Source organism: Panthera tigris, chromosome B2 (genome assembly GCF_018350195.1).
Source record: "Panthera tigris isolate Pti1 chromosome B2, P.tigris_Pti1_mat1.1, whole genome shotgun sequence".
NCBI lineage: Eukaryota > Metazoa > Chordata > Mammalia > Carnivora > Felidae > Panthera > Panthera tigris.
The window spans coordinates 50,161,374-50,188,201 of NC_056664.1; the positions used below are offsets into that span (position 1 = coordinate 50,161,374).

Here is a 26,828-nt window from a genome sequence, read left to right on the forward strand (position 1 = left end):
ATAGGTAATACAACAGGAGAAAACTTCCTTTCACGAAAAATACACAAGACAGCCTTTAAAAGAATGAAATTCTGACACATGGATGAACCTTGAAACCAAACACAAAAGGACAAATATTGTATGACTCCACTTATTTGAGGTACCTAGAGTAGGCAAATTCATGGAGACAGAAAATAGAACAGTGTTTAACAGGGGCTGGCCTGATGGGGCGGGGAGGGAGGGGGGATAGGAATTTATTATTTAATGGGTATACAGTTTCAGTTTGGCATGATGAAATTTTTTTTTAAATTATTTTCATGTTTATTTATTCATTCTGAGAGAGAGAAAGAAAGAAGAAAGCACAAGCAGGGGAGGGGCACAGAGAAGGAGAGACAGAATCCCAAGCAGGTTCTGCACCGTCAGAGCAGACCCCGATGCAAGGCTCAAACTCATAAACTGTGAGATCAGGACCTGAGCTGAGATCAAGAGTCAGATGCTTAACCAACTGTGCCACCCAGGCTCCCCGGGATGATGAAAAATTTTAGATATGGATAATGGTGATGGTTACACAACTATGTAAACGTGCTTAGTGCCACTGAAATGTACACTTAAAAATGGTTAAAATGGTAAATTTTATGTTATGCATATTTTACCACAATAAAACACACACAGGAGACATATATACAAACCAGAGATACCTGTTACTTTACAAGAAGAAAATTATTGCCCGGAGGATCTGAAGGTTCCTGATAACTGGCCAACACACCCACACCCAGAGGGGGGAAAGAAGTCTGTAAACGAAGCTCTGATGAAAGCATAACCCAAGGTAGGAAAGTGGGCTGATGTTGAGAGCCGGTTTGACTCATGACACTATGAACTCAGAGTCCACCACCTGCACTCCCCAGGGCAATTTCCCAACCTTTCACAAACCAGTAGAGAGAAGAAATGGTGGTATTTGTAAGCCCTGGAGGTAAACCACCACATGGCTCCAGCAGCCCCAAGGACTGAGCTGATTAATTCCTGGCTTCCTGCAACCCATCCAGGACACATAGATTGGGAAGCTCTGTGCCCAGGGGGCCCAGAATAGTCATGTTCAAGTGTTGGAACAGTGTGTGAATTCCTGTTCTATGCACACTGCTATATAAAACTGCTAAGTGAATTATAACTCACTTTTGCATTAAATCCTGTTTCCTTGAGGTTACACCTCAGCATCCTTAATTGACTGAGGTTTCCTCACAGGACCTTGACATTCTCTCTTTGCCCAGTGATGTCTGTACTACCTTACTTCATTCACTGTTGAGAGAAGGAGCTACCGACTCGGGTAGGACAGCCTCTCACTGAAAAGGGCAGGTCTGCTGGACCTTTCTGCAGGAAGAGACAGCCACAGGAAGATGACCCAGGATTATTACCTTTGGCATTGGGGGTTCATGCCAGTTTTATCTTGGAGAAGCAAATGGGCTGTGACAGAAAGCAGATTAGGGATAGCCTGGCACTGGAATGGGGGCAGCCTTTGACTGGGACAAAGAAACTTTGTGGAATGGGAGCATTCTATGACTAGAGTGAGGTGATGTTTGCAAGATTATATACGCTAACTAAAACTCATTGAACATTTCATATACAGTATCCTCAGCACTGCTTCCTATTAAAATACAGAAATGTGACATTTGTAAGAACAAAAACAATGGATATTGAGCTGTAAATGTAAGATTTGCCTCCTTCACTGTTTGCTTTACTTCCATAAAAAGCTTTACAAAAATAATAACAAAGAAAGAAAGAAAGAAAGAAAGAAAGAAAGAAAGAAAGAAAGAAAGAAAGAAAGAAAGAAAAAGAATCGGTTGCCTGGGTGGCTCAGTTGGTTGAGCATCTGACTCTTGATTTTAGCTCAGGTCATGATCTCATGGTCATGGGATCGAGCCTCACTTTGGGCTCCATGATGAGGTTGGAGGCTGCTTAAGATTCTCTCTCTTCCCTCTGTCCCTCTCTCCCACTCATCCACTGTCTCTCTCTAAAATAAAAAAATTTAAAAAATCATCAAGTTCCAGTAGTGTTACAATCTGAAAGAAAGAAGCTTTATCCTTGCAAGGTTTGGGGGAGGGTCCAATAGATACTGGATGGAAAGGGCCATGGGAAAAAAACAAAAACCAGAAAGTGCAATTTACTGACTCAGCATTGTAATGGCTACTGAGGGCGAGGCATGGGAACACTGTGTCCAAATCTGCCGTTCCTTAAGCAATCAGGAAAGACTATCTCCTACCTCTCCTCAATCTCGCAAAATGTACACCAGGCTCCTGCCAGTCTATTTAAAAGACCATGGATCCATGGTCTGGGCTACAGTTCAGCCACTCATCAGCTTGTGATCTTAAATGAATTTGCCTCCTCTCTGTGGGTCTAATTTTTCCCATCTCTAAAGCTGGAAGGTAATTCCTACTGGTATAGCACAACACAGTGGGAGCCTTGTGTATGGGGTAACAGACTTGCTGAACCTCACTTTCCCTCTCTGTAGACTGGGGAGATAGTAAACCTTTGTAGGTGTGTCTGCCCTGCATGTCTCCCCTCTCCTCCTTGCAATACCAGCCCACTCCTTTAAGGAACCTCCTTTGCCTCCTCCCTGTGGTTCCACTGTGGCTGCAGCATCGCCAGCCCCAGGGCCCACCTGGGATGAGGATGAGCCAATCACAGAACCTCGGAAGAACCTAAGACCAACACAGAGCGAAATATGGGCAATCCTGATGGTCTGAAAGTCTCTGGATTCATACTTGTTCTTTCAGATGTATGAGCTAATAAACCTCCTTCTTTGCTTAAAAACTACAACTACACCCTCTGACATGCCCCTGCCCCAAATGAAAAAAATCCAAAAACCAAAAAAAAACCCCTTTCTCCCAATTTTACAAGCTAATGGAAACAACCATCTCTGGCTGTGTCTTTTTGCCCTCTGGACCTATCAGAGAAACTCATGCAGCAATCCCATGCTGCAAAGTCCAAGCTGGAATCCAAAGGGAGGATTAATGATCAACATCCAGTTAGGAAGGGTCATTATGGGGTCACTGCCCAGGTTTTAATTCTTTGTATGCTGAGGTCTAAGCAAACAAAGCAAATAAGCTTTAACTGAAATAGGACAGATTCACAGTCACCAAGGAAAGAAATTCTCACCTTTCAGAGGGCTAACCTTTTGAAATGGGCAAAGAAAGATGGTTAGAGGGTCTTCATCCCAGAATCTTTTGGAAGAGAAGACCAAGGACCTTTGAAGCCTTATACCTCCCTTTCTACGGGTATACTGAGCTGACTGTCTTCACTTGCCCATCTTTTTCTGTCCAAAGCTACGACTCCCTAGTGATGGAAGAGAAGTGGGGCCTTGAATGTTGCTGACTGCTATAGACTCTCTGAGGCTCACTTCCTTGGACACCCAGAATTACCTCTACTAGTTTGGGTAGCTAGGCAGTTGGCCCAAAGAGAGCCCTATAGGGAAGGATGAAGGGATAAAGACTATTACAAGAAAGACAGCAACTTGTACGTATTATAATGAATCATTCTCTGGCACTGGTTGGATGTGCCTTTGTTAGTTGCCTTTAGGGTGTGCTCAGAGAATGTGCCGGGTTGGGGTCAGACCTAGGGTTTGTTTTCATAACCCAGGAAGTAGGACCCTGGGCAACACAGGCTTAAGGCTTTGGGAACTCAACCACATGGTGCTTGGTTCTCAAGGGAGACATCAGGGCAGGGAGTGAGGACCCAGGAAGTGCTTGTTTTTAAGAACAATCCAGGGAGGGGAGGATTTTATTTTTCACTGTGTAAGCCTTCTAAACTATTTGAATTATTTACCAAGACCATGTGATTATAACAAAAAGAGATTGGCTTACCATTTTGAATCGTGAAAAAATAAGTTCTTTTCCTTTCCTCACTTAATTTCTGTCAGGTCAGACTCTTGGCTTTGGCGGAGGTCAGAGGAAAAAGTCATCCCACAGAGAGAAGGGCAGAGTTTCCCTGTGAGAAGTCTTTTCTCCCACTCTGATTCATCATCTGGTAGTGACCATGGCCTTGCCAGAGTGGGGAATGAGACAGGGCAATTAGCTAAATGAGAATCCCCAGGTTGGGATTTGACTACGTTGGGAGCAAGAGCTCAGGTCATACACAGGCTGGGCTGGGGGATGCTGAATGGTCTACGTGGTTATAACTCTGTTGACCAATCTGTCATCTGAGTTGGGGAGGTAAAATGGAGAGATGAGGTACAGTGTAGGGATGCCCTGTGGTGCCCTTCAGGTGGCATGAAGTCTGGTGAGCCATTAAGTCATTTCACAAGTAAGGACATGTACCTGGATACATACTCAGAAGCTGATCAAGTGTGTGGCTTGGGCAGGATGGCCCAGCAGCAGTTTAGAGCTGGTAGAGTCATGTACCTCAAAGCATTGACAGAAGCCCTGCTCCAGACCACAGACCACCCATTGGAAAGCACCACCGTGCCTGTAAGATCACCCTGGACAGCTGCTCCATCCCCCACCAAACAGGGTCCTGATGTGGAGCTGAGTTCCAAATTACCCAACTTGGGAATGCATTAGATACACTTAAAGCATGTTTATCAAGGACAGGGAATCTTTGGGTCAGTTTGTACAAATATTCATCGGTTACATCTTAATCTTAGTCTTACTTGGAATTGTTTTAGGAAAGCAAAACCCAGACTAAGGAGGCTCTGTTAGGGGGAATAGGGTTGTCTAATTGTCCAAGTTCTTTTTGGGGCCACAGAATGATGTTCCCTGGACATTCTCTGTCCCCCATCCTTCCTCTTAGGATTCACTAGCATCAGCCATCATGTCACTCCTGATTTGTCATTTGCCACTTTTTATCTAACCCAAGTACTCAGCGTCAGTGTGGGTGTTGGAGAGATCCTGGCCCCCAAATCTCTCTGTTCACTCTTCCAACAGTGGTCCTGATCTTGGTACAGACAGCGAGAACAGTGCCTTATGTAGGCTGCTGCCCTAAATACACACTGCCTCTTATTTAAAAAAAAAACAACAACATTTTTTAACATTTATTTATTTTTTTAGAGACAGAGTATGAGCAGTAGAAGGGCAGAGAAAGAGGGAGTCACAGATTCAGAAGCAAGCTCTAGGCTCTGAGGTGTCAGCACAGAGCCTGATGCAGGGCTCGAACTCATGAACTACAAGATCATGACCTGAGCCGAAGTCGGATTCTCAACCAACTGAAACATCCAGGCGCCCCATACTGCCTCCTATTTATTTACACACAACACTGATTTCATAAAGGTTGTAACCATCATCCACAATCGACAAGCTTAAAAAAATTTCACACATCAGAATGGTTTCGTATTGCATTTAATCAGTGTTTCCTGTTCCTAGTAGTATGGTTTTGTTCTTTTCAGACACTTTACTCTTAGAATCTATAGTTTGCTTCAGTTTGCAGCAGCCCGTACTGATCCTGCGACTGGATCATGGCTGTTTGCCACTGTAAGACCTACTTTCATCAGAACTGCAGGATGCCCCTGACTACCTCCACATAGTGGCTATCTGGGGGCGGCTTCCTCGGACTCCCAGGCTGCAGGAACTTCTTAATTGTAGGGATGTTGCTGATTCTTGCTTTAAATGCCTGAAATGAGAACCAGTAAAATGAAAGCCTCGATAGCAGCCACAACCTTTAAGAAAATCATAACTTTGTCATGGGAGGAGAGTGCTTAGGCTGCCAGCTTATGGAGCTCAGTGTGTTGAATCTGAATTAATTCTTAAGGCCTGTTTGCTGGATGTTCCCAGGATGGTAATACAATTGCTAGTATGTTTAGCCTGAATAAACTGTTTTGTTAAACAATCATTCGGGTGCATGTGTGGCTCAGTCAGTGTGTCCGACTCTTGATTTCGGCTCAGGTCATGAACCCAGGGTCGTGAGATGGAGCCTCCATGTTGGGCCCCATGCTGGGCATGGAGCCTGCTTCAGATTCTCTCTGTCCCTCTCTCTCTCTGCCCCTCCCCGCCCCACACACTATCTCTCTCAAAAATTGAAAAAATAAAAAATCATTGTCTCAAAGAGGTTCATATTAAAAACTCTAAAAAATTCATACTCTTTGACCTACTGATTCCTGTTCTAGGAATTTCTTATAAGGGTGAGCAAAGAAATAACATAACGTATGAGCGAAGAAATAATGATAAGAATGTTAGCACAGTGAAAAGTCAGAAATAACCTATATTTCCAAGAACAGAAAACTGGTTATATAAACTATGGTACATCCCTACAAAGTATATAGTTCAGTAATTTAAAATGATATAATATATAAGAAGAAGAGGAAGACCCCTGTATTGACAGGGAAAGAGCTCTAGAATGTGCTGTTTAGTTTAAAGGGAAAAAAGGGGAGGGGCAAAAAAAGAAAGGGAGAGAGAGAATCCCAAGCATTAGCAGTTGGCAGCATGGAGCCCGATGTGAGGCTTGATCTCACGAACTGCAAAATCATGCTCTGAGCTGAAATCAAGAATCGGATGCCTGGGGCCCCTGCGTGGCTCAGTCAGTTAGGCCTCGGAGTTCAGGCCAGGTCATGATCTCACAGCTCATGAATTTGAACCCCGCATCAGGCTCTGTGCTGACAGGCCAGAGCCTAGAGCCTGCTTCCGATCCTGTGTCTCCCTCTCTCTCTGCCCCTCCCCTACTCATCCTCTGTCTCTCTCTCAAAAATACATAAACATTAAAAAAAATTTTTTTTAAGCAGTCTTCGTTTAAGATGACCTGGAGATACATTTTGTTTTAGTCTTGGTTTCTATTCACTTTTTCTTAGGCTTCGTGTGGATATTAATACACTACCTTCAGTAGAGGGAAGTCAGAAAGAACAGAAGCATCGAGTTCTTCCACCATTAAAATAGCTTCCAACAGTTGTATGTCTGCCCAACTGAATTTGTTGCCAACGAGAAAATCCTCTCCGTGGTCATTCAAAATCTGCAGAAAGAAAGATGACAAAGAATATCATATAAAAGTAAAGATTATTTTGCCTGGCTAAACACTTATAAAAGCAGGGACTCTTTTGTAAAGATCATATGTACTAAAGAATCTTTTTCTTGATAATCTCCAAGAATCCTAGAAATGGTCAGATAAAACCAACTCTTAAACACTCTTAAACCTGCTGCAAATTGGCACAATATTGTTGGAAAATTGTCAGTGATTATCAAGTTATTTGGGGTAGTAAAGTGTTAGAACGGAGTTCTCTCTAATAAGCTTAGAGCTGGTTAAGTAAAACTGAACCCACTAGTATAGGGAGACACTAAGGTCATGATTAACTAGAATCTGGCTACTATCCCACAAGTAGAAATAAATCATCAATGGGATATCAGAAGCCCAAACCTGAGCCTTCTTACTATCCAATGAAAAGTGAATATAAAAATCCCTCAGGTGTAGCTTTGAGTGGCAGATGTACAAAATATGGGTTTATTCCATTGGTAAGGAACAAAGATAAATTCAGGCACCACATCTCTTCCTGTGATACATGAATAAAAATAAAGTATTAGTATGGATGAATAAAATGACTAGAATCAGTGAATTCTAGAGTATTCCAGCCATGGCAAACATAAAAACAGTTGATGGAATATATCAAATATGCCAAATATATGGAAAATGATTCCTGCAGAAGACAAGCTCACAGACACAAGTTACAAAGCACATGATTTGTACTTGAGATAACTCTTTTATAAGACAGAGGCAGCACACTGACAAAGAAGAATTTTGGGTCACAGAGCCAAATGTAAGAGTGGACTCTTAAAATTTTTTGTTTAATCTTTATTTATTTTTGAGAGAGAGAGAGAGAGTGCAAGGGAGGAACAGAGAGAGAGGGAGACCCAGAATCTGAAGCGGGCTTCAGGTTCTGAGCTGTCAGCACAGAGCCCAATGCAGGGGTCGAACTCATGAACCATAAGATCATGACCTGAGCTGAAGTCAGATGTTCAACTGACTGAGCCACCTAGGTACCTCAAGAGTGGACTCTTTAAGGAGTTAAAAATGCTTAAAATGTTCAAAGAGAAAATGGGGGAGGAAGGCATGTGGAAAAAAAAAAAGAGCATATGGGTTTGAAAAAGAAATAAATATTATTAAATGAAAAATATAAATGGTATAAAAATATTCAATAGGGAAATTGAAAAAAATAAGTAATTTGGCATAAAGATCTGAGGAAACCCACAGAAATAAAGATACTGAAAATATGAGAGAGAGGTTAAGAGACATGTAATATAGAAGGAAGCTCCAACCTAAGTCTAAGAGGAGCCCAGAAGGACAGAACAGAGAGAATAGGGAGGAAGCCATTTTCCCTATTATTTGGTGGAGGATTTTCCAGAATCTTTTCAAAAAGAAGGACATTCTTGTTAACTAACTTGGATTTAAGTAAAATTAAAAAATTAAAAAAAAAAAAGAGGGAGATTCTTCAGACCGAAAAAAAAAAAAAAAAGGGAGGAATCAAAGATTGCTGGGACCATGTCAAAAACCAGAAGCAAACTTGACCAAGCTACCACTGTCCAAAAGATAAGACACTTGAGCTTCTATAATCACTTCCATAATTACTGAAACTAATGTAACATTGTGTGTCAACTATACTCAAATTTACTTTATTTATGTATTTTTAAAAATTTATTTATTGAGAGAGAGCGCACATGTGGGCATGCATGTGCACATGTGCATGCATGGGGGAGGGGCAGAGAGAGGACAGAGGGAATCCCAAGCAGGCTGCCAGCTGTCAGCACAGAGCCTGATATGGGGCTCAATCCCATGAACCACAAGGTCATGACCTGAGCTGAAACCAAGAGTCGGATGCTTAACTGACTGAGCCACTCAGGCACCCCATACTCAAAAAAAAAAAAAAAAAAAAAAAGAAAAGAAAAGAAGAAGAGCTCTAACATTAATCAAAGCACAGCCAATGTTCAAATTCATGGCAATAAACAGTATCATCATGTTATTTAAAGAACAAAAACAAGAAGGAAAAAATCAATAAACTCATTAGTCCCCTTTGAAGATGCTAGGTAACTAACTCATTTTGAAAAGCAGTGAACACAGAGCAAGAATCAAGGATTTATCCTCCTTTCCTAATATAAACCACACCCCAAAGTAACTAAATATATTATGACGGGGAAGATTCATTTTATAGAAAGTATTCCAGCTAATAAATGAAGAGGGGTTAACAGATTTGGGTGTCAGTATTTTGCATTCACCAATAAATCAGTGGGTCTAGGCATTAATCATCAGTCACATTTAGTTGTAAGAAGAGGGAAAACCAGATAATGTCTGCTTCCTAATGACCTTCACAACATCACCTATGACAGTCTGGCCAAAATAATCACATCTGGACACGATTAGGCTTCTAATTCTAACTTCCAATTGACAGAAATTTTAGAGAATAAAGGAGTATGCTGCATTTAGTAAAATCCAGGCTATGGGAAATTTGACAAGATAAATACAAGAGGAATAGAAGGGGAGAAAAAGGGGAGCCCGAGTGGCTCAGTCAGTTGAGTGTCCAATTCAACTTGATTTTGGCTCAGGTCATGACATCATGGTTCATGAGATCCAGCCCGGAGTTGGGTTCTGTGATGACAGCAGGCAGCCTGCCTGGTATTCTCTTTGTCTCTGCCCCCCTCCCTTGTGCACTCTGTCTCTCAAAATAAATAAATATTTAAAAAATAGAAAAAAAGAGGAAGGGACCTTATAGATTAAAAGAAGCTTAAAAATGTAATTGACTAATGACAGAGAATGAATTTGAGGATTTTTTTGTTTCTTTGTTTTCGGGGTTATTTTTTTTTTTAATTGAAATACAGTTGACACACAATGTTACATTAGTTTCAGATAAACTTGAGTCTGATCCTGATTTGAACAAATACATTATTTTAAGTGTTTTGAGGAGTACTGGGTTAGGCCACACAGATTTCAAAATCTGTAGTATGATAATGTCCATTTAACATTATAACTCAAGTAATCACACTAGTTTTTTTTTTTTTTTTTTTTTTTTTTTTTACATGAAAGGCATTTCAACAACACTGTACATTGTTCCAGATAAAGAGGAGCTTGCTTGTCTAGTTCTGAGGTACTGGCAGAATCCTTCATTGCGGTTTAATCAGTAATAAATCATTCTTTCCCCAAGACTAAGACTGAGGAGAAATACCACAGAATTCTTCTGTCTGACAAGCCTTTATTTATGGAACCCTATGCATACATGGTACCTTACCAGATGTATTTCCAGGACATTCCTAATGATTCACTCCAAAATGACTTCGGAAAAGTTGTAACTTTAAGAGACCTTATCTTTTTACTGAGGCATGATTACCCACCAGAATTACACGTAAAGAAACATCTGACAGGAAATTTAAGGTGAAGATGCCTTGGGCTGATGGCTTCTTAAAAATTCAGAACAGAAGCGCTGTACCTTTCATTGCATTTGGCTTATTCCCATTCAGTTTTGTTAGAGGTTCCATAATTACGTAACCCTTATTAAAGTTTTGCTCCAGGTGCAGTAAAGCTCTACCACAGCTTCTGTCTTTTTAACATTTTTAACAGATATTCACGCCTGAAATAGTCTTCTTAGCAACAGGAAGTAAGTCCGGAATGCCTGCATCCTGCAAGTGCAGGTGGGAACTTGCCTTGCCCGCGCTCGGCTTCCCAGTTCTCGTCCGCCCCGCCCCCAGTTGCCCTCTGGCGTGGGAAGGGGTACCGGCAGGCCTCTTGATAATGCCAGCCCCGCCCCCTACTCCACTAGCAGGACCTGCGCGCGCAGCCGTCGCGAAGGGCGACCCTGCCTCTCGCGAGAGCACCTTGGCACGTCTGGCCCGCCAGCATAAGGCCTCAGTGAGGTCCAAAGTGGATTGCTCCTCCCCTACCTTTTCAAAGGCGGGGAAGTAACGGGTCTTAGCTTTCTTCACGATTAAAGTAAGATTCTCCTCTTTTTCCTCAGGGGGTTTGAACGCAGCCAGCGCGGTCATCATCATGAGGTCCAGGGTACCGTCAGCGTACATGTTGATCCTGACAAAACAGCGTGTTGACTCTTATTCCGACGCGACCCTTTCAGTATGGGATTCCCTAATTCGCCACAGTGGTGGCGCAGATCAATATTGGGGCAAATGACTTTTCATGCCCCCTCCCTTAAGATTCCATGCTCAGGAATGATTTCTGCCAACAGAGCCATCCTAGTGACCAGGGTTTACTAGCGTCTCTGGAAATGTTTATTGAATGAAGGGATGTGTGAAAAAAATTAGTAAGTGCCTCTAAGTTGATATCTGCCATAAATAAATAGATTATTGTGGTTTTAAAAACCCAACTGAATGAAGTTTACCGGAAGTGCGAAACTATTAGCACCAGAACCTCTTCAGTTGTTTAGGAAAGATGCATAATTTAGCAGGTCTTCCCCTGACCTGGCAACTGAGAAGGAAACGTTTGCTTTCCTAGTCAGATCAGACAAATACCTTGATTCATTCTCTAAAATTTTCCCTTGCATTGACAAACGCAAAAAAAAAAAAAAAAAGGTTAAAAAAACAACAAAAAAACTAAGATTGGTAGATATATGACCATTATTTATTAGACTATTGGTGCAGTTATGCTGTGCAAGTTCTCTCTACAACCAGCATGCAAACATTAAGAGTTGTGTGTCTGTGTATCCCCCACTATATGCTAACTGCCCAACAGATTTGGTTCAGTGATCATCTCTATTTTCAACATATATAAAAGCATAATTTACTTTGTTGTCCTATCTGAATTACAAATCGTTTTTCTTACATGTTCGATTGTCATCTAGCCTGTCACCTTTAATTGTAAAAAACAAACACATGCATCAAAACAGTGAGAAACAGATTGCTTTTGCATAGTATTACTCATTTACATTGTTACAAAAGGATGCTTTTCATACACTGTTTGAAATTGCTTCTCTTCCCATAAACCTTTGGGACTGCAAGTTAGGATGACTAAATTCATTTTAAAGGTGGATCTAAAGAAGAGTTGGGTGTGCTGCTTCTGGTTATGGACTTTTTCATTCCTATGTTATACTCTCTGTCCTTCTTCTAAACAATTGAACTTAGGCCTTTGTCCTACCATGTCTTCTCTGTATATGTATGGACCACCCCATAGTGTTCATGCTTGTGGGGATAAGATTTCAAGGACCACTGAAATGGCCCTTTGACCCCAAATACAGATAAAACCTTTATAGTTATAAGTCTTCGTTTTGTCTGTAGTTTACTTATCTCATGTGAAGCTGAACTATGTATTCCTGGGAATAATAACCCAGCCATCCTCAGCCAAGCCTAGCACACAGTGCCCAGCATGGAGTAGATGCTTGTGGTATATATGTGCAAAACAATGGACACAAAACTTCACCGTTCAGTAATTGTGATAAAACTTGATAGTCCCTTCCATCATTAGTTGTGGTCTGTTTTCTGGAATGACTTCATGACTTGCTTTGACAAATAGAATGAGGTGGAACTGATGACCAGTTCTGAGCCTAGAACTTAAGAAGCTTTGTATGCTTTTACTCTCTGTTAGAACCCTCCCTAGCTGCTCCAAGAACAAGCTTGGCATGAGAGAATGAGAGACACATGGCCCATTTACCCCTCAGTGGACAGTCAGCACCCTAAACCAGAGCCCCCTGACTGCCTACTGGTTGACTACAGACATAATGAGTAAGTCCAGCCAAGAGGAGTCAAGCCTGGCCCAGATATGCCAATGCCCACGTGACATATAGACTGGTGACGAAGAATAAATGCCTACTGATTTAAGTCACTGTGGTATGTTTTACAACAGTATTTGTGGTAATAGATCATTGATACAATGCTCAGTGTTTGCTGAATCAGTCATTTCCACCTTACATAGAATGAAGTTTACTAGGTCATTTTATGAGAACCTATTCTGTGAGGAGTGGGGAGAGGATATGAATGTTGAATGCAGACCACCATGAGTAGTAAAAGGGGAAACCTGGAGTCTTCAGAGTTATGCACAGCACATGTGGGTATAGCAAGAGCATCTCCCCTTTGTTCCCCTTGCCTTCTCCTCCTAGCCCAGGCAGAAAGTCTACATCTGAACTGAATTTCAGCTGGTGCAAAACTACAGAGCTTGGATAAGAGTCATGTACAGACATGAACACTGTGGTACCTGACTGTCTCCTTCAGGTCCTTCCCATACAAGTCGTACTTGGCAGCAAGGTAGCTGAGGATAGCTCTAGTCTGTGTCAGCACCATTCCATCAATTTCAACCATAGGCACTTGGCCAAATAGCAGGCGTCCATCTATGGATTGAGCAAAGAGAGGTTAGGGTACTCTCCTTCCATGGTTGCGGTAAGCCTTCAGGAGGGTCCCTTCTAATTTTGTTGAGTAGTTTTTAGTTTTCATCCAAAGTGGTGAGCTAACGATGCCAGTTGTTGAGGAAATTCCTACCATTTGCTTTATGGAAAATCTGAGACTCGCTTGATGGTTTCATGCATTTTTGTGCATTGGTTAATCACGACTATTTAAGACACTATACATTTACTATGACTGTATTATAATATAAATACTATGAAAATCATCTCAGGGAGATGGATTGTTAAAAATACTCACCCACTCCCCAGATAATTCTGATTCAGGGCTGGAGGCTGGGAGCCTGAATTCTTTGAAAAGCACATCAGGTATCACTCCAGGTCTACACAGCAGCAGGACAGATGTGACAACAAGAACCCAGGAATACTGGGTCCAAATGCCAGCTTTAGCCCTCCCCAGCCATGTGTCTTTAAGCAAATGACTTACCTGAGCTTCAGCTTCCTTTTCTCTAAAACAGTAATAATACCTATCAAGCAGGATTTTTGAAAAGATTAAATGAGATAGCTTTAAAAAAGCACTGAATACTGTCAATAATCAGTGTTCAGTAAAATTAAATTTTCTTCATTGTGAGTGACTGCCTATAAAAGTAGTGCATTTAAAGGTGTACTATAATTAGTACTCTTTTCATAGGATAGGGTCTTGAAGAAATACATAGCCTTTAAATTTCCTTTACTACCTGCACATTGCTGAGAATAAGGAACTTTATCTAGAATAGGAACCAGACTTTACTAGTGCATTGGCAAAGACCATAATGAATTTCCCTAGTTTCCAATATTGTTGCTGCTTGATTTAATGAGAGACAGTAGAAGATGGTGGAGAGAAAACCACCACAGGAACTTTTCAGGGAGCCAGTGTCCCTATTTAGTTGGATGATTCAGGCAAGTCTCTGTCTTCCCTAAACCTATTTTCTGATCTGTAGCAGTATTGTCTTGCCCATTGTAGGGTTTCCTTGAGCAGGAATAAAATCATGCTTGTGACCATGCCTTGGAAATATTAGTACAATTATTAATGGAGAGACTGAAAAATCTCCACTTCCTAAAGATAGTGCTACATTTGTCTAACACTGAATGATCATCCAAACTGGTCTCTGTGCTACTGCTTTTAAGGATGCAGAAGTCCATTAAAAATGATCCATGCTTCTAGGAACTGATGATCTTCTTCAGAAGGATTTTTAAAAATCTAGGATCAACAGTGCAGGGAAGGATCTTTGCAATCATTTAGTTCATTCATATTATAGACTATGGCACTATGGAGGCCAAGAGGGCAAACGTGACTAGCTCACACTCATAGGAGACAGCTAAACCAACAGAAGTAGGTCTCCCGACTCTCTGCCGAGGGCCCTCTCTGCTGTCCTTTTCTGCCTCTTATTCACTAATAATAGTAATGCCCAGGAGGGTGTCAGAAGCACAAGAGTAGCATCACAGACTCAGAGAGGAATGGAAGATCTCCTAGGCTGTTAGGGAGGACTTCCTGCCAGAATGATCATGGAAGAGTTTCTGAAGATACATTTCATTTACTTATTCAATACATATGTATTTACTCCCTACTACGTACCAGTGACTGGCCTTGTTTGGGGTGGAGTAGGGCAGAAATAACGAGGAAGAGGAGGTTCAGGGATTTATTAAAGTTTCTGGACAAGAACTGGGGAGGGGTTAGCTGGCCTTCCCCATTTAATGAGATCTACTGGCATCCTGCATCTGTGACCACAGAGATTATTTTTATTTTATGGTAAGGAGAAAGGACGCAGAGAAGTTAAAGGCCTTCTGCAGTCATACAGTTTGTAAATGGTAGGTCTGCTGATTACTAGTTGAACATTTTTTCAAAAAATAATTTGTGTTCATTTCATGACTTTATCAGCAATAATGGGAACATCCAGGTTTCCTTAGATAAGGAAAATAACTTTGTGGCGGTTAGAAGTTTAAGAAGCTCTGTGAAAGTACTAGTCTTTTGTCTTGGTGTGAGAGACTTTTCTAGGGCATTGTAAGGATGAAGGACTTCTTCCAAATGTAATCAAATTTTGATCTTTTCTGTAGTCTTGGTTCTATAATTGTAACCTGATAAAAAATGGTGTCTGTTAACCTGCTGAAACCATTAAGAGGAAGTGGATATGAGCCATGAGAACTAAAGAATACCTTTGGTCAAATTCCTCTTCCCTTTTACTCCCTCCCCTTCAACCCACTGGATCAGTATTTAAGAATTCTAAAAGGATTCTTTAGTGGGGTGGGGAGTATTGAACCAATTAGCTCAGTTAGCCCATGCTATCATATCTAATTGAGGTCAGGGTCATAGTCTACTTGATAAGCTTTTATGAAGTCTAAGGAGAAATGCAGATGATACATTTAGCTCTATGACAGGGATACAGTGAGCATTCAATCAGTGTTAGCAGTCCTTGTCCTCATAGTTGTCACTGTAGAGTTTTGTGTTCCTGTATTGAAATGAGTATTTCCAGAAACAATTTTTTTTTCTAGTAATATAGCATTGGATAAATCTAGGCTCACCCTTCTGCAACTTCTCATATTGTTCTGTTGTTTCAATAAATTCTTCTTCAAACTAGATAAAAGAAACATTGTTATAACTTTAATGTCCTCAGAGAGAGAGAGAGAGAGAGAGAGAGAGAGAGAGAAATGTTCACAGTATAAAATGTCCAATGGCTTCCTGAATGAAAATTTTATTTTTATTTACTTTTTTTAAGATTTTATTTTTTTTAAAAAATTTAATGTTTATTTATTTTTGAGACAGAGACAGAGCATGAGCAGGGGAGGGGCAGAAGGAGGGAGATACAGGGTCTGAAGCAGGCTCTAGGCTTTGAACTGTCAGCACAGAGCCCAATGCAGGGCTCGAACTCACGAATTGTGAGATCATGACCTGAGCTGAAGTCGGATGCTTAACCGACTGAGCCACCCAGGCACCCCAAGATTTCATTTTTAAGTAGGGGTGCCTGGGTGCCTCAGGTCGTGATCTCACAGTTCATGTGTTGGAGCTCCAAGTCAGGCTTTGCACTGACAGCTCAGCCTTTGGCTCCCTCTTTCTCTGCCCCTCCCCTGCTTGTGGTAGTGTTCTCTCTCTCTCTCTCTCTCTCTCTCTCAAATAAATAAACAACAACAGCAACAAAGATTTTATTTTTTAGTATTCTCTACACCCAATGTGGGGCTCGAACTTACAACCCCAAGATCAAGAGTCAGAAGCTCCACTGACTAAGCCAGCCAGGTGCCCCCAGAATGAAAATTTTAAAACGAACCACAAAGTTACCAATTTAGACACAGCTGAAAATTCTGCCAGCATGTGTGTGTGTAGGGGGCATGGGACTGGCATCCCTTTGGGGGTTTTGTCTACTTAACAGGATATCCCCAGCCCCGTTCATATTATTTCCTTTTCTTCACATTAGCTCTTTTTTCTCTCCAAATTCTTGTCCTTTTCTCTAACTTCCCCCAATAATTTCCCTTCTCCTATTCCTCTCTTTCCCTTCTTCTCTCTCTTCTGTGCCATTCTCCCTCTGTATCAGGTCAAATTAAATTTCTCTTCGATAATTGTACATTCAATGAAAGGGATCTGAAGATTATTACTCAGGTGGGGTTATCATTTACTGATGGAATCTCTGAAGCTTCAGTGGGAAAGAGTGACTTTTTGTCCCTAAGACTTGAGATGTGGGTAGGATAAGGTGAACAAAACAAAGAAGGTCATACGTGAGTCCTTGTTTTAAAGAAGATGGCATTCAAAGAGGGAAAAGGAAGTCTACACCTGCATGAAACCAAACAGTTTCAAAGCACTTGTGAAAATCTGTGGAAAAGTCAGTGGTTAAGGAATTCAGAATTAAGGACAGATCCAAGTGGGGGAGACTTTTCTGGGCTCAAGAGGAGACCAGATTGCAGCTGGAGGTAAGGTTTCAGTGGGTAGCCATGGGTAGAACATGGTGCCAGGCCAAAGCTGGAAAGACCCCAGGAAATCAGTTCGTTCCAGTGAAAACAATGATGCAGATGTGGGTCTCCTCTCTCTCCTTTGTCTTATGAGTCATCATGATCTCTCTGCCCCTACAAAGTTTCCAGAACACCTCCCTACACTTCTACCCTCCCAACCCTGCTTAAACAGAGGACTATGATCCCTCCCTCACCTCTTACAAAGGAAGACAGATGGAAAGGGAAAGAGTGGATCCATCTCTAAAGACCACCCTGAATTATGAAGTGGGGAAGAGGACCACTCCAGCCCACCCAAATTACCCTCCTTCCTTTTCCCAGGAAGGAACCAACCTCCACTCCAGCTGCAGCCAGCAGCCAGCGGATCGACTCCATCCTGCCCCTGCCACGAAAGTAGCAGAGCTTGGGCTTGGTTGTCATAACTCCTGGCTCAGGGCTTTCTGAAGGGCAAAATAAGAAAAGTAAGAAAAGCAAGAAAACAATGATCATAGAAGCAGGATTGTGGTTACCTCCAAGGAGGAGATGAGGGTTGTGATGGCAGGGGGTTAATGAGGGTGAGTCTGGAATGCTATTAATATTCTGTTTCTTTTTTTTTTTTTTTAATTTTTGTAATGCTTATTTGTTTTTGAGAGAGAGAGAGAGCAGGGGAGGGGCAGAGAGAGAGGGAGACAGAATCTGAAACAGGCTCCAGGCTCTGAGCTGTCAGCACAGAGCCCGATGTAGGGCTCGAACTCACGAATTGTGAGATCACGACCTGAGCCAAAGTTGGACACTTAACCGACTGAACCACCCAGGTGCCCCAATATTCTGTTTCTTAAACAGAATTAATAATCGGTCTTTATAATTAGTCTTTAAACCGCACATAAATGCACTCTCCTGTATGTATGCTCTATCTCACAATTTAAGAAAAAAGAACAAACTATACTTATCAAAGTATCAAGGTATCCATAGATTTGAGAGACTGTCTCTGGTATTTTGAGAAAGGATCCAGGTGTTAATATGATGGTTTCATGAACAACCTTGCAAAAGAAAATCTTTTCTAACAGTGGCAAGGAGCTGGGCCGTTTTGGACTGAGATGTTCTTTGGGAGTTGGGCCACTCTTTCATTTCTGTCACAAGGCTTTTCTGAGTGTTGGGACAGGCACAGATGTACGCCTAGTCAGGACCAGGATTCTAGTCCTTGCGTGACCACCAGGGAGCCGGGCAACCTTAGGCCCAGTTCAGTAGGTCTGTCCACCTGCATGTCCTCATCCGTAACTGGGAAGGATTACACTAGGTGACCTGCAGCCTTTTCAAGAAAAGTATTGTGATAACGCAGGCATATGTGATAGCACTTTCTACCTCACTGCTGCAAGGGCCACAGTGGCTATTATGCTAGTGACCTCTGCCTGTCGCACAGGATTATTGAACGTGCTTTGAGAATGTTAACACTCTATACCAACTCAGAGAACTGTCTGGTCTCCTTCTCCCACATCTGCCTCTCTGACCCCATAGGTAACAATGCATGCTCCAAGGAAACAACAAAAAAAGCCAAACTACTGGCACAGTGCTCATGGTGCTGTGGCTGGGAGGGTGCTCAGATGACCTGGACAGAGAGACTGACCTCAGCTTCCCAAGGCAGCCCTCACCATAGTCCTCTGCCCACCAACCCCCAGACTGCCAAATAGCATGTCCTAGCCAGGATTCCACTCAAGGACGCTGCCTGTGCTAAGAAAATTCACAAGAAAGTAAAAAAAAAAAAATCAGAACATCAGTAGCTCGGTTCATGATGAAGAATTTGGCTGTTAATACCCTATATCCTATGACAACAAAGTCACTCAGGTTCACAAAATCTTGCAGGTGTTTTGAGGCCGTGTTGCCCTCAATCATTCTATTTTCCTCTACGTTGGATTTACAGTTTAACTCTTGGAAAAGCTGAATCCCTTTCTTTTTGTAATATGGAACGTTTCACAAATTTGCATGTCATGCTTGCACAGGGACCATGCTGATCCCTGTATTCTTCCAATTTTAGCGTATGTGCTGCCAAAGCCACACCAATTCTTTTCTTGTTGTGGTCTTGTCACCTCTTGGGCACTGCCCATGTTGGGTTGCTTTTAAGACTCATTTCTTTTAAGTTGCCTCTTTAGCTATTGAGTATTGAAAGTGTCAGGAGCTTCCTAAAAACCCACTTATTTATTGTCTTGGGAAACACAATGATTAAAAAGGCACCCGAATTCCCTGATTAGAGAAACATGTTTGGGTCTAGTAACTTACTACTAACACAACTTAGAATGAGCCTTACAACAAAATCAGCGTGGAAAGAATATGGCAAGAGGGAGAAGGGAAATGGTGCCTTTTTGTTTAACCTCTTCCCAGTGAGATAGCTCTTGAATTCTCTGGTCTCCTACAGGTCCCACGTAGGATGGTTAAGGAGCCAATGCAAGTGCTGTTGGAAGTCAGAAAGAGGAGGCATAGCAGTTCACCAGGATGCTAAAGACACGGCAGGACACACATGCCCAGTGGGTGTCAGCACTAGAGTAATTCACACCCACATGGGCCATTTTTCAGGTATTGACCAGATGTCAGGAAGGCAGCAAAGCAAACAAACAACAACAATATTAACAACAGCAAACCCTGGGTGACCGACAAATGATTCAAGTCCTCTGAGAACCCCTTCCAAGTATCTGTCCGTCCTGCTGCCTTCAGACAAAAATAAAGCAACACTGGTGAAGTTAAATATCAGTGTCTAGCTTGGGGAGCTTCCTCTTTCCACTCTGCTTAGTGCATGGAGCTCTAACCAGTTTGACCCCTCTCTACCTGCTCTGAGAGATGGAGATGAGGCTGTGAATCTAGCTGTGGCTGGTCTCAGGTTAATTCCTGTCATTTCATCTCCTTGAAACCTTCAACGAGTCCAAATTCTGTTTGAAATAAATCTTATGGTGAAAGAATATGGGACATAGGAACTCCTGCTAACACCTTTTTTTTTTTTTAAGTTTATTTATTTTGAGAGAGAGACAACACAAGTCAGGGAAGGTCAGAGAGAGAGAGAGAGAGAGAGAGAGAGAGAGAAACTCCCAAGCAGGCTCCCCACTGTCAGTGTGGAGCCCAACACAGGGCTTGAACTCACAAAAGCATGAGATCATGACCTGAGCCAAAACCAAGAGTCAGACACTTAACCGACTGAGCCACCCAGATGCCCCAGCTAACACCCTTTTATAGTGATTCTGTCCTACCCCCCACATCCCTACCCTCCACCCCTCTACCCCCAGTTAGACAAGGCTGAAAGTTATCCTTTGATTTAGACCTTGGATCCTGGAAAGGTCATCTCTGGTAGCCTCCAAAAGCTGTTTCTCAACAATGGTCACTTAAAATGTTGGCTGGATGGTCTTTCTTCTGATTATTCTCTTAGTTACTTGAAATCTACAGAGATTAAAATTCTGGCCCCAGATTGCCCATGAGAGACAGATACCTAACACAACTACTGAGTGTCATAATGTGGAGGCTCCAGACATTGTATTTGTTCCAGAGACCCAGTCAAGAGTCAGAGTAAGATTACTGGTACTGTGCCTGGTACCAGTAATGGTGAAATCTCTCAGATGAAAAGAGGGGCAGCAAAATGTACTCCTAAAACGATCAAGAAAAGGCAAGCTTCTTGGTGGCATGGGCAGAATCAACACTCAAAGAGATGCAGGCATATGAGCCTTTGGAGGTGCTGGAATGAAACAATGGGAGCCAGCAACATCAGGTGCCCAGGAGTCTAGGTGCCAGGGATGGAATGTGGTGTTTTCTGCCGGGAGGGGCATTGTCAATGGGTAAGAAGGGAAAGCTGTGCTCCTTAGGGTATATAATCAAGAATATGGATTAATAGCCACCCTTGGGGCACCTAGCTGGCTCAGTCAGTTGAGCATCCGACTCTTGATTTTGACCCAAGTCATGATCCCAGATGAGCCCTGAGTCGGGCTCCAGACTCCTCAAAGAGCCTGCTTAAGATTCTCTACCTCTAAAAAACGAAAGAAAGAAAGAAAGAAAGAAAGAAAGAAAGAAAGAAAGAAAGAAAGAAAAGCCACCTTAGCTTCACAGAGAGTGAACACTGAAAAAGTTGAGGGCTCAGATGTGGATCTAGTACCATTCATTTACATCCCATTCTGCCAGGCATGGTACCCAACTATGTCCAGTCCTCAAAACAGAGATGACGCGTGTGTGTTACTATCCCCATCTTTCAAAGCAAGGTGCTCTTGGCTGCAGAGTCACAAGTCCTCACTAATGTTGTACAACTTTTTTCCACCCCTGTAAGCCTCAGTCTCCTAATCCTTAGAATGGGTATGGTGGTTGTACTACTCACTTCAGAGGGCTATTGCAAGGATCGAGGACAAAATAATGGATAGAATACATACTACAGTATCTGGTCCATAAACAGAGTCCTCTGTGCTTCTTTAAATGAATTACAAACAGATTTAATGTTTTCTTAGAGCTTCTAATGCTGATTGGCTTCTCTATTAGTTTTATTTGTGATCTATAAGTTTTTGTTGCAAATGATACTGATATTTTGTAAAAGGGAGCTAAGACAAGACTTTTGTAAATTTGACTCAATATTGCAATATAAGACATTTTAAAAGCAAATTAGGATGTGACTTTTGCCTTCATTTTTTGATTGTGAGCATCATTGGAGCTTTTTCATGGTTTGCTGCTGTATGGAAGAGAATTTGGGGATTTTATGTGATGCCCTTGTGCCCATCACTTTCCCCCACTTCACTTCTGCCAGGCTCTTACTCATTCTCAAGGCACGTGGGAGATTGAAGGATGAATCTTTGGAATCCAGAGTTGAATTACAAGGGACAGGATCACTCCCCTCCCTGCCACCACCTCCAAGCCTTCCCTGTTGTTCAAGGGAGCCCTAAAAGCCCAGGGTTACAATGGAGACCCCACCTCTGAAAAACAGGACTGTAGCCTGCAACCCTCCCTTTCCAGTCCAAAAGAAGGAAACTTTTTCCACTAGTTATTAATAACCAGGCACTCAAATGATAACCCGTTACCACTTCTTGTAAAAATCTTGATGTTTGTGCACCCCATGAACAGCTGGTTCTGGCCAACCAGCCACCATGCCTCACCTCTCAGCCTCAGTTCTGGTGTTCTAAAGTGGGCTCTTGGGTCCTGTCCCTATCCCCAACCCTTCCCAGGAACAGCTGTTTCTTCTGGAAGAGTTGAGTACAGGGAAGGAGCCCAATACTGCTTACAATCCCACCCCAGCCAAGAACCAACTGCTCCCCGTAGATTCTGCACTGCAAAACTCTAACAAGGTGGCAAACTCTTGGAAGGCAGGGGTCAGGGTGTCTTCCTTCCATCTCCTAGAGAACCAACCCAGTACTATCCCAGACACATGGCGGTTGTACAGAATATAGGTATTACCTCAGTGTGCCACTCTGAGATGCCAGTTTCTAAACTCGCCAAAATGTCTGTTTGATCTTTCATTCTTTCAACATCACACATTTATTGAGCTCCTATTATGAATACAGTACTAGGTAAAGTACTCCAAGCATACAAAGATAAATAAGATATAGTTCCTGCAATCAAAAACCTTACAAACCAAGGGCGCCTGGGTGGCTCCGTCAGTTAAGCGTCTGACTCTTGGTTTTGGCTCAGGTCATGATCTCACAGTTCATGGGTTCAAACCCTGCCTTGGGCTCCACGCTGACAGTGCAGAGCCTGCTTGGGATTCTCATTCTCTCTCTCTCTCTCTCTCTCTGCCCCTCCCCTGATTGCACTCCCTCTCTCTCTCTAAATAAAAAAATAAACTGAAAAAAAAAAGAAAAAAAAAAACCCTTACAAATCTGATACCTAGTGATGGAAACATCCAGACTATCAAGTTGTAAGAAGTAAATAGTGTTTAAAAAAAATACAATATGGTATTATAAGAATTGGACAGAGCTGTACAGAATGAGCATATAAATATAAGTTTTTCTGAGCCCTGCCCCTTCCAGTCCCATGACATTGTAGGTTAAGGGCCTAAACCAAGTCTTTTAATCCTTTTCCTTTGACCTCTAATGAATTTCGACAAAGATTAGAATAAGCCACAGCTTGGTAATATAGAAGACCAAGTTTGTTTGTGCTTCAAGAAATAAACTCAATTATTCTCATTGTTAAAAAAAAGTAAAAGTACATTGTCAAATCTGAAAGGAACAGGTGCAATGGAAATATTTGTGCCTTTCATGCGAAATAAAGGGAACAAAGGAGCAGTGCGTTCTGGATTTCACCCAAAATGCAGACATTCTGCAAACATGGCTGCTGGAAGACCCAGAACCCAAGGTGTTGAAGTCACCATAAACTCAAACCTCTTCAAGTCTGCTTTTTGTGCTGCTAATATTGACCAACATGTATGTCCTTAATTAAACAAACCTGGTGCACCAGCTAAGATTCCCAAACAGGACTTATTACATTGGGAACTGAGGGCCACCTTTTTGGGCTCGCAAACTTCACCTGTGAGATGAGCCGTTGGATGCACTCCCCCCACTCAGAGCCCCGGGGGCCCATGCCTAAGACGGGGTCAGCAGAAGACAGTAATGGGATGACGTCACAACATTTGCATAGTCAGAGTGTGGACCTGGGTAAAAAATATGCCCCAAATCTTTTAGAAAATGTGGAAGAACTCATATCTGAGTTACGCCCTGGGTACCAATAAAAGCAAAGACCTAAGTTCAAATTTTAGCTCTGTTTCTCACTTAAGCAAGTTTAACCTCTCTGAGCCTCAGTTTCCTCATTTGTACAATAAGACAAATAGTTCCTAATTCAGAGGGAAATGAGATAATGTGTGCAAATTGCTGAACATAGTAAGGACTCAAAAAATGACGTGCACACACGCATGCACACACACACATAGGCACATACACATTCCCTATCTCCAGATTGTAGTAACATTCACATGCGAGAAAAGAAGTCAAATTTGCTTCTGAAAGAAGGCATTCTCCACAAGTGGGATTTTGGACTGGCAGCATCAGCTTCACCTGGGAGCTTGTTAGAAATGTAGACTCTAAATTCCTGGGTCAAAGCTACTGAATCAGAGTCTATGTTTTTCATAAGAGACCTAGACAATTCAGTTGTATATCAAAATGAACTTTGAGGGGCGCCTGGGTGGCTCAGTTGGTTAAGTCTCCGACTTCGGCTCAGGTCATGATCTCACAATCACTGAGTTCAAGCCCAGCACTGGGCTCTGTGCTGACAGCTCAGAGTCTGGAGCCTGTGTCTCCCTCTCTCTCTCTGCCCCGCCCCCGCTCACACCCTGTCTCTGTCTCAAAAATAAATAAACATTAAAAAAAAATTTTTTTTAATGAACTTTGAGAAGCCAGGTCTGGAGTGAACACCCAACACAACTGCATCTGGGGCTCCATGTGTGGCCCTAGGTCATTCTTTTCAGGAACTGTCGTGCAGACATAAATTGCAGATACTTAAAAAGTAGGGTGAGCAAATGGTGAAGTGCTGGAGTGGCATGTGGCTAAGAATTGAGAAAAAGAAGGGCAAAGGGAGTTTGGGATAATTGTAAGTGAATTTCCCATGCTAAATAAATTTTTATTGACCCCCTTTGAAGAGATATAATGCTCCTTCCATCCCCAAGTTTAACCGAGTACCAGATGTGTAGCTTTCCTCCAATCCTGGGGGAGGTCTGGAAGAAATGTCTGAACTATCAAACAGGGAGTTGGCTTAGAATTTGATAATCTCCTTCATTTCTTTCAGTTTTAACAGTCTTTCTGATCTTATTTTTCTTCACCTGTCTTCATTCTTTGCCCTACACTCCTCTAACCGTCGAACACATGCCTTGAGAAAACAGGCAATCTTTTTGAGGTGAAATTCTACTGACAATGTTAACAGCCATTCTGGATAACTGGGGCAAAACAGCACACGATTTTCTCAGTTATTTGAACAGTTAGGCAAAAGGCAGGCTTTTATTGAATTTTCAGGATAATGAAAATTTTAAGGGGTTAATTTAAGAAGCTGCCAATTTTAGCAGATGTTTTGGGCCAGAATTCAAGATGTTGATGCTAAATCTATTATTAATGGAAATATCTGTAACATTTACTTTGGCTTCTCCAGTGCATCAGAATGGCCTACCTTCATTGTAACCAGTAGATCCAAATGTATCATTGAGACAAAAACAAAACAAAACAAAACAAACCCAAATCTCTCCCACATAACCCTGTATTCACCCACAGAACTTAAATTTGCTAGACTGGAAAGATGTAGCATCAATTTAGCCTTAAGTTGACAATGTTTCAGACAAAGAATATGTTAAAGTTGGAAAACAGCAATAATAACAGCATAACCAAGACTTTCAGCGTAGCTTTAAAGTATAGTTAAATATAGGCTTAAAGTTACAATCCATTTGTAATTGAGTAGGAATTATTTCTCTTCTATTTTCCTAACATGACATATTAGAAAAATATTTAATTAGTTGATTTGACACGTTGGTTGAATTTGACATGTTATCAAAAGGTAAGCCTCTTACATGGAATTAGCCCCTCTGAAAAACAGCTCAAGTATTTCTCTGACATTTTTAATACACGAACCGCCAAACCACATTCCTGGGTAGGGTGGGGGTGGGAGTTACTTCTGTAACAGGGTGGTTAGGGAGGTAGCTCTATTCCAACCTCACATGCTAAGCAGTTTCTCCAAAGAGCCCTGTATTTCAGCAATATATATTTCCTAAATATTTCAGAAACTGTATTTCCTTTCCATTAGGGTGTAATGGGCCTAATGGATTGGTTCATGTTGCCAAAACTAACAAGAGGTCGACTTACACCCCCCAGGTTTATAAATTTATCTTGGTGAAATACATACCTGAGCCAAGGAAGAGACATTCAGCTGCCCAGGTGATTCAGGCTGTTGAAGGAATGAACAAAGTAGGCCACCACCTGGCCTATTGCTGTTTAAAGATCTGGGCAAGACCTAGAAAAACTGTGTCAGGGTTGACTAGAGACAGACACCTGTTTTTCAACTTAGCACAGACCCTCAGGGATGCAGGACCTCGGAGGAAGACCCCCGTGTCAGACTGGATGATTATATCTTCCAAGCCTACATAGACACCTAGATGGAGGAGATTTACTCTGTTAGCCACCATGGCACAGAGTGGGGGGCACCTGTGTTCTTTTCAACTGTGTACAAAAGTAGGAGATTTGCCTGAGGGGCAAAGAAGCAATGGCTTAAAAATTGGTAAATGTTTCAATTCTACTTAAGTGTGTTATTTCCACCAATCAACTGAAATACCACTTGACTCTTACATACTTATTTTTTAAATTACATTTAATGTGCAGTATGGGCTTGGGGGGGGGGCATTTCAATGTGTGATATGTATGTCATACATAGGCAATGAAAGTCTCCAAAAGGCCTGTCTAGATGAAAATTTGCTATCTCTTTTCCATGTACAGATCTACTCTGCATAAAAAATGTTCCTTTTATTTGATATAGGCAAGTTTAAAATCCTAGGCATTAAATTAACCACAAAGTTAAAACAATTGCTGACTGTAAGCTGCAAATTTGGCCACAAAATAGAACTATCCATCCAAACCCAAGAACATCATATAAGAAATTCACCACTATCCTTACCTCTTCGTGGCTCTTGTCTTGGAGTGTTGCAGGAAGTTCAAGTGAGGGTTTATGACCCTTTCCTTTCCCACTGAAT

General features: G+C 42.0%; 1 protein-coding gene and 1 pseudogene across 4 annotated transcripts in view; both read right to left on the reverse strand.

Moving 5' to 3' along the window:
* The window catches only part of LOC102958599 (glutathione S-transferase A4-like), a 37,891-nt gene extending 11,063 nt beyond the window's left edge, over positions 1-26,828 (reverse strand). For 2 of the 4 annotated variants that reach the window (XM_015543559.2, XM_015543558.1), the window contains exons 1-6: positions 26,753-26,828; positions 17,516-17,622; positions 15,770-15,821; positions 13,069-13,201; positions 10,812-10,953; positions 6,772-6,903 (exon numbers count right to left, since the gene is read on the reverse strand). In XM_015543559.2, the coding sequence (XP_015399045.1) occupies positions 6,772-6,903; positions 10,812-10,953; positions 13,069-13,201; positions 15,770-15,821; positions 17,516-17,602 (546 nt within the window). In that variant the 5' untranslated portion in view covers positions 17,603-17,622; positions 26,753-26,828. Of the gene's footprint in view, positions 1-5,154; positions 5,575-6,771; positions 6,904-10,811; positions 10,954-13,068; positions 13,202-15,769; positions 15,822-17,515; positions 17,623-25,987; positions 26,025-26,752 lie in introns of those variants that run through there. The other 2 variants (XM_007095519.3, XM_015543557.2) reach the window with 2 other exon arrangements.
* Positions 19,114-19,214, reverse strand: LOC122238916 (annotated as a pseudogene).